Source organism: Pipra filicauda, unplaced genomic scaffold, assembly GCF_003945595.2.
Source record: "Pipra filicauda isolate LSUMZ 115617 unplaced genomic scaffold, ASM394559v2 scaffold48_size3843733_pilon, whole genome shotgun sequence".
NCBI classification, from domain to species: domain Eukaryota; kingdom Metazoa; phylum Chordata; class Aves; order Passeriformes; family Pipridae; genus Pipra; species Pipra filicauda.
In genome coordinates, this window is record NW_024104631.1 from 602,549 (window position 1) to 611,247 (window position 8,699).

The 8,699-nt window shown below is 41.9% G+C and overlaps 1 protein-coding gene across 1 annotated transcript; it reads left to right on the forward strand.

Annotated features, from left to right (window-relative positions):
* The first annotated feature begins 2,769 nt into the window (after positions 1–2,769).
* On the forward strand, positions 2,770–8,426 carry LOC113991508 (serpin B11-like). Its single transcript, XM_027727933.2, has 7 exons — positions 2,770–2,940; positions 4,536–4,649; positions 4,999–5,130; positions 5,993–6,110; positions 7,354–7,496; positions 7,697–7,867; positions 7,990–8,426. The coding sequence occupies exons 1-7, from the start codon at positions 2,770–2,772 to the stop codon at positions 8,392–8,394; spliced, it is 1,254 nt and encodes a 417-aa protein (XP_027583734.2). The 3' UTR covers positions 8,395–8,426.
* The last annotated feature ends 273 nt before the right edge of the window (positions 8,427–8,699 follow it).

Sequence of the window (8,699 nt, forward strand, 5' to 3'; positions counted from 1 at the left end):
TGCTGCTTTTGCAAAAGGAGTGGCCACCTCAGTATGCCAGACACTCGCTTTTAAAACCTGTTCCCAGATCCTGGCCTCTCCCTCCATTCTTTGTATGCAGCCCTTTCCCTGCAGGGTGGGGTGGAGGTGCCTCCTTCCCACTGAGTAAGTTTATTAACTCTTTTTTTCTCCCTGACTTGTTCTGAAGTTTGGGCACACCTACAATGTGCCTCATGGCCTACGTTCACCATGACTGATTTCACAGCTCCATTTCAGATTTTTCCAGAGATATGGAAGTAGAGCAATAATAACTTAAGAACTGAAGATGCACTGAGTTTTTTTTCCAGAAGTTTCTGAATAGTAGGATGTGAGGGTAGAACAAAAGAGAAATGATTATTTAGTGCAATGTCTTGTGGTAAGATGACTGCACTACTAAAAGGAAAATGAAAACCATATTTCATACAAAGACACGAATAGCAGAGCTAGAACTACTGTTTTCAGAATTAATGAGATAAAACTGATCATTGATTTCTCTGTGCAGAGAATTTTTTGGGTCTTTCTCCTCTCTTTTATTCATTTGTGTTAGGTCTCTGTGTGAAGTACTTCTGGACTTCAGGGTAAAACAAATGTCTCAGTATGAAACATACACGAACTCTTTCTTTCAGCACCATGTGTTCTTTCCACAGAGCTTCATTCTGAAACAGGATGAAGCATTGATTATTGTTGTGCTTTTCAAGCTAGTCAAATGGCAAGAAATGTCTGCATTTGCCACACAATACACCTTCATGTATTCAGGAACTTGACCTTTCAGCTCTTCCAATCCTCTGCAGCAATCTGTCTTAGGCTCAGTTTGTTTTTCTGTGGACTGAGTTCATTCCTGTTGTCTGGCACTTGCTGTGGGCTAAGATGGTTTGAACAGACAAATGCTGCATCTTGGCTGAGCCATGTCAACACCCAACGCCCTGGCAACTTCTTCTGGCACCTGAGTTCCAGCTTCTCACGCAAAATACATACCTGGCTCATGGCTGAGTAAGAAGTAATCTGCACTCTGCATTTTAAGAACAGTGCAAGACGTTTTGAGTAGCTCTTTGAAAAAAAGAAAACTCTGTAAAGGGCAGGGTCTCTGTGAGGTGGGGGGCTGTGGCTGCGGTAGAACTGGGGCCTCAGTGGGAGAGCAAGGTGACAGGAGAGCACTGGCTGGAAGGGGATGGAGGTCTCTGGCACCAGGCAACACTCCCCATGAAGGCTCTAGACCACTCTCAGAGGGGCAGTGACAGCCCAGGACAGTCTCTATCAGCCCCTGCTGATAAATGATCCTGAAGTTCAGCTTTTCACAAGCCTTTCCCCACCCTTAACCTCTGGTGACACAAACTGGAGCTCCTCATGTAACTTTACCTAGCTGGCTGCAGCAGCCAGGCAGACAGGGCTGAGAAGGAGTGCCTGCCTGCTGTGCCATGGCCTTCTGTGGGCACTGGGCATAACCACTTGGCTGTGCACTGACTTGTTTTTAAAATGGAGAGGAACTGCGGCAGCTTGCTATGGACCTGACCCATGCTAGTCCCAGTGCAGACTGAGAGGGAGAGCCAGCCAGATCTGTGCCATGGGAGACATGAAGGACACCTCTCCATACTGTGGCCATATATTTTCCCCTAAATAAATCATCTTTCTGAAACACAGACCAGAGCTACCTAGCTCTATGTCTGCAAGAAGACAAGAGTGTATGCTTTGCTTTTAATACATTTTTTTCATTTGTGCTGTTCAAAATATTATTTGTTGGATACTGAAAGTGATGTGTTTTGGTTTTTGTTGGTTTTTGGGTTTTTTTGGTATAATGATTCCGTAAAAGTTTGTGTGATCCCACTCATATCCACATAACACCTTTACTATTCTCCTAAGATTCAGGAAAGGAGTTTATAACCCTCTTTTTCTTCACAGTCTCCTCCTTGCAAGGACAAAGCTGAACTTGGTCCTAACTTGTTCTTAGCAGAGTGAATTGAAAGTAATTGACCCATGGGAAAGGTATCAGACTGTAATGTTTCTAGTACAAAAGAAGAGATTGACACAGATCTTGTTATATCATTGAGCAGGAAGTTACAAAATTTTTTTCAGGGCTCTTGAGCTATTACTTTGTTTGGAATTTTTAGTTGTGTATCCTGCCTGAATCTGTGGCTCCTGGAAAACTCACGAGAGGTGAAAAAATGTATTTCAAACTATTAATGTTTCCATATGTAGTTCAGTCTCCATAGCTGTTAATTACCCTTTTTGATGTATGAAAACATTCAACTAATAGTGATTTTATTTTTATAAACCTATTGCTTGAAACCTGTATACTACAGCTCTAGTTACCACACATGGTTATATGCAGGCACAGTTTCTGTCACCAAGTCTGTGTCACTGTGTTTTGTTAAAAGAGAAAAGAGTTGTTGCAACTATATCCATCAAACCAGTTTGGAGGAGGAAAATGTTAATCCATAGCTGACTGATTTCAGTATCATGAGCTGAAATAAGATACAGCATGGGATAAGACAAAAAAAAGGGTCCTTTCTGAGGACCCTGTGTGTGTGTAGGTCCCTTTTCCAGACCCTCTGTGTCCTTGATACATCTGTGCATTACAGACTGACAAATATGTGCAAGGTTGGCTGTTTCAAGCTCCCAGAATTTAGAAAACTTTTATTATTTAGCAACCAGCTATGGGATAAACTCAGGGCAGACAGGTGCTTCATAGCGTCTAGCTAGACAAGCTGCATTAAATTCCTTCATTCTTTTGTGCTCCCAGTTATCAGATGCTTCATGATGAACTCCATTTCTAGACCAGTTACTGAGTTTTGCCTTGATCTCTACAATAAGCTCAACAGAAATGCAGAGGACACAAATATCGTCTTCTCTCCAATGAGCATCTCTGTTGCCCTGGCCCTGATCCATCTAGGTGCAAGAAACAACACTGCTGCTCAGATAGAAAAGGTAAGTATTAACAAACCATGCCGAGATGCTTCCTCATTTCTTGCTGTTCCCTTAATGGAAATGTTGGGCATCCTAGCACGGCACATGTGCAAGGGTCTCATAGGAAACCTGCACAAACGCAGGCACAGATTCTGCCTTCACAGTCGTGCTTGGTGCACTACGATCCTTGCCATCTGCTAGTGTGAGTCTCATCATACCCCCACGCAAGAGCAAGGAACAAGGACTGAATGGGAGGTGGCAGTACAGCACAGTGGGGCACTCTGGCTTTCCCCAAGCCTGCTGTCAGAATATCAGACTTGGTTTCAAAATTACAGATCAGAGTTTCTTGTGGTTGTTATGAGAATCCTCAAGTTGTGTCTGGGTGGGCAGTGGGGAGAGCTGCAGAAACCTGAAGTAGTTGCATCTGTATGGCTTGGAAGCTTAGCTCACTTGTCACTTATGACATTCAAGAGTCAAAGTGTCTCACCTCACAGAGACCCCTTCAATCACTGTGCCTTTACTCCCTGCAGGACAAGTTCTGCTTTCTACAACCTTTCTTCTCTTTTCTTGTTTGAGCCTATGAGTGGTAAAACCCCAATAATCCTAAGGCAAAAGTTCTTCTGAGTAGCTGACTCTGTACTGGTACATTTTAATGCATCATATTCTAACATTACTACATGCACAGTCTGACTGCTGGATCACCCACAGCCAAGGTAGATGTGCTCTCCTCATGAGGATTCCAGAGTGTAGTGGGTTGACCTTGGCTGGTGGCTGCCAGGTACCCACCCAGACATTCTCTCACTCTCCCTCTTCTACAAGGACGGGAAGAGAAAATAAGATTAAAAAGCTTGTGGGTCAAGATAAGAACAGGGACATCACTTGGCAATTACTGTCACGGCAAAACAGACTTGACTCATTCTGGAGCTGGCTGAACCAGCTCATTTTGACATATAGAGTCTATTCTCTTCATACAGAGGCCTGCAGCCCCCTGGCTACCATAATGATGCCACATCAACCCTGTACACAGGGACTGCTGCTTGTTTTAGGAAAGAAATGGGGACTGCTTAATAACAGTATCCTCAGTAAAAAGAGTAAGTCTATGTATGATGCAACATTATTGTAATGGAGAAGCTGCTGGAAATTTTTCAGTGAGATATTTGCACATTAGAAACAAGGACTGGTTTCCATTAAGAGCACTATGGTTTTGATATATTTCCTAAGCTGATGCCAATATTAAGAATGGTTGCAAGAATCCAATTTTGATGTTTTCAAAGAAAACCATTTTTATCTCTGTGCTTGGGGCAACTTTTTGTTTTGAAATTTAAGGTAAATGTAGCAATGAAACACAAATCAAATATAAACATTCTGGGGTAAGGAAGAGTAACACTTTGAGGGATTAAGTGCAAGTTCTTCTGGGTTTGTTAACATAGACATGTGAGTCTGAATGTGAGTATATGAACAATTTCAAGTCTGCCATTTCAGCTGATAAGTGAAGCTGAGAAAACATATTTTATAAATCTACACCACTTATCCAGGGCAGCATAGCAAAGCCTCTAATCGAGGAAAATGCTTTTATCCCAGTTACAGTTGCCATATCTTGGCATCTTCAACTGCAGGTGCTCCACGCCAGGAAATCTGCAGGAGGAATGAGCCTTGGATATGATCAAGAGAATGCAGCCCCAGAAATGGAGCCAAAAGAAACCCGGGAGAGACAGCCTTCCTTCTCACAGGTGCGTCCTTGGGTGGGGAGCGCTGGAACACTGTCTTCACTGTGAGTTAAGTTAGTAGGGGTAAAGCACTAGTTTGCCACTGGAGGGAGTCAAGATCACAGGCTCGGAGTCTACCTAATCCTCTTGGAAATGCCTGATACAAGGTGTTATTTTATTAAGGGCCAAACCTTTCAATAAGTCAATACCAAAGCCTTCAGTGATCTCATCTGAAAGAGGATCAGGCTACAAAGCTTGGAGTAGCTGGATCTAAAAATGACTTCAGCAGGAGTTAGCCTTACAGCGTAATCTAATTAAGATGCAAAGCTATACAGAGGAATAATTTTAATTGTTGTGTTTGTAATAATCCCAGTGTAACAAGGATGGAGACCTTAACCATAAAGTGTTCCAGACATTGCTTTTGCAACTACAAAACCTTGGCGAAAGATATGTTTTAACCCTGGCCAACAATCTCTTTATACAACAAGGATTTGAAATCCAGCAGGTAAGTTACCTGTATCTGCTAATTGCTGTGGCCCTGACCTCAAGCTTCCCTTTAACCGAATCTCACTGTTACCCCTCTCGTTTATGCTTTGGAGCACTCAGTGTGCTTCTTGGAGCTATATCTCTTGGGGCTTCTGGGAAAGAGACAAGATTGTCAACTTTCAGTTATTTTATTTAAAATAAAACAAACCACCTTGTGGATATCAATAGCTACAGAACAAAAATAAAGCAGAGGGCTGTTCACTTTTGGCATGGCTACACTTAGCCAGAGGTGAACCAACAGCCAAAAAATGTCCTATTCAAGCTGTCTGTAAACTACCTACTTCTGGGGCAGCAGTAAGTTTGGAGAGGACTTATCACCTGGGATGTTGAACAGATTCATGCACAGAGCTGCTGTCCTGAATTTCTTGCTCCTTTCTTACTGAATGAAGAGTGGTCTTGAGATTACTTGGTAAGGCTATCTTGCTTAACTTTTTTTTAACTATCACATCTTAACTTTTCTGTCAGTTATTTCTATTGAGTTATTTGGATACTTGAGCATCAATAACATATTTCACATTTTCTCTCTTTATTGTTTTTTTACCTGGACATCAGTTGTGCAGTTCTCCATGAGAAGACTCTTTCTCCTGGCTGTCTTGTTACTTATTTACCTTTTTTTGCCTATACAATATAATAATTATCTTGTTTTCAAAGATTCTCTGAATAAACTTCAGATAGCTGATGTTTCCAAAATGAAACTTTGCCTTATGGAGTCAAAAGGTCCCTCACCATTTCTAAAACACTGTTGAACCATTGATTTCTTTCCAAAGGGAATAAGTGCTTAATAGACCTGATCAAGTCATAATCTTTATTTTGCTTTACAGCAATTTCTAATGTGTACCAAGGAACTGTATGGAGCAATGCTGCAAACAGTGGACTTTCATGGTGCTGTTGAAGCTGCCAGAAAAAAAATTAATGCTTGGGTTGAGAGTGAGACACAAGGTAAAACAAAGAAAAACCACTGTCATACTCTCGCTGCTTTCTTACACTGCTTCAACAAATGAAATTCCAGAATATGAAAAGCAAAGGCCTGTCTACATGTCTGGGTGTTCACTCTTATGCTGTTTAAATATAGTTTGTCTTCCCATCCACTCTTGAAAGTTACCAGATAAATTATTTCTGAATTAAAAATATGTTTGTTGTCAAATACTTTCGTATTCCCACCCTTATGGCTGGCATGGTAATTACAGTAATACCTATAAGGCTTGACCAGACCAACTGCTTCTGCAAACAGCCACAAATGCAGATACAGCAGGGGATGGAAGCCATGAGATTTATGGTGAGACTGGGAGCAGCCAGGAAGAGTGGTGGTGGGGAGAGAGCCCATCTGGGGACCTGGTTATATGTAAAGCAATGCCCACAAAGATGAGAGATGTGACCACCAGCAAGACTCACCATCACAAGTGACATCATTTAACCAGCTGTTGCCCATAACAGGACAGCAGGGGCCATTGGCTTTTGCTGATTGGACTAAACATGATATCTGCCATTTTCCTTTAGTTTTGCCAGATCTGCAGTAGCAGTGGGATGAAAATTTTCTAAATCTTCTCGCTGAACATAAACCAGAACTTCCTCAGGAACAGGCAAATAGATTTGATGGCTTCTGCAATTTCTCAGTTGCCCATCTCCTGACCAAGCCTGTCCTTGTACTGGCAGAGTGGCCTGTGATTGGTGTGGGGAAGACCTGTTAACAGTTGGCTCCCAGTAAGAGAGCTGAAAGTTCAGAAGCCACCTCAGACAGGGTTAGGAACCATCCTTGGTCTGGGTGCTCATATGAAGCCTGTGGACCTGCTAACTCCTACCTCAGCCTCTGTGTAGAAAGTCAAAAGCTCCATGGCCAGTTAAGTGCTGTGCTTGATAGGAAGGAAAAGATGCCCTCATGCAAACCAAAATATGTGTTTAATGGTGCTGTCTCTTTTACCATGATAAATGTCACCTGACACATACATATGGTCACTGGCAGTGACAGCTGGCTAATTTGGTGACCCCCAGTTCTCCTGTCCTCCCTGGCTGGTAACAGTGCAGAGGAATCTACCATTTGTTTACTTATATTTTTTCCGTCCTTTGAATAAACCAAAAGTTCCTAAGTTTTCCCAAAACTAAGTTCACAGGCCAGTTATTGAGTCTAAATCCAGAGTCTTAATGACAACTAATAAATACTTATGTATTTCAAAATTCCCCTTAGGTAAAATCAAGGAACTCTTTGCTCCTGGTGTGATTGATGGACATGCATTGCTGGTGCTGGTGAATGTCATCTACTTCAAAGCATCCTGGGAACACAAGTTTGAGGAACAAAAAACAGTACAGAGAGATTTTAAACTGAATCAGGTACATCTACATTCTGTAAATCTTAACACTATTTACTCTGGAAAGTGTGATCACTGCAGAAGCACAATGTCCAAGGCTTAGCTGCCCCGTGATTAAGGTAAGGTAAGGGTGTTTTGGGAACTTAACTTGCTTCTCCTGTTGGGAAGAGGTGTTAGTAAGGGCTGTATTGCGTAAGTGACTTCATATTTTCTTTTCAATAGAACAGAAAAAAACCTGTGCAGATGATGTATCAGAAAGGCACATTTAAACTAGGCTACATTGAGGAGGTGGGTGCTCAGATCCTTGAACTCCCTTATGCTCAGAAGTCACTGAGCATGATCATCCTGCTGCCAGGTGACGTGGCTGATGGATCTATCAGTGGGCTGGAGCAGGTAAGGCAGTTTATATCATGGGCTAGAACTGAAAGTTAGTTGTCTGAATTAACAGTGGGTAAAGATCTAAATTTTTAAAGTTGCCCACCTATTTTAATCTCTTTTTCCCCCCCATCTTTTAGATTGAAAGCAAAATGACCCATGAAAATTTAATGCTGTGGACCTCTGTAGAGCACATGTTTGAGACAACAGTGGAGGTCTACCTCCCCCGATTCAAGCTTGAAGACACATTTAACCTCAATGAGGTGTTACAAGAGATGGGGATGACTGATATCTTCACTGAATCAAAAGTTGACCTCTCTGCAATGTCGTTTGCAAAATCTCTGGTGCTGTCAAATGTTGTCCATAAGACGTATGTGGAAGTCAATGAGGAAGGCACCGTAGCAGCAGCTGGTACAGGAGCTAGCATTGTGAGGAGATCTATGCCTCTCACAGAAGTGTTTATGGCTAATCGCCCTTTCTTATTCTTTATTCGACACAATCCTACCAATACTATTATTTTTTTTGGCAAACTCTGTTCACCTTAAAATCAGGGCTATTTTATAACATTGTAAGGAACACCCGGATGAAAATCAGAAATTGTACTTTTTTTCCCCAGTGCATTCTTAATCCTATGACAGCTGGTTTGTACTTCAAAGTAATCACTGTAACCAGTTTTGTTTATAACCTATTAATTGGATGCTCTGTCACTAGGCTCCTTGAATTGTAAGTATTGATCTGAATCCATAATGGGAGTAAATTTTCCCTTAACCTCACTGAATATGAATAACAGTTTGTTTCCTTGATGTGCACGTGTTCTGCTGTATTCCTGCATTCATATGCATTTCTGCTT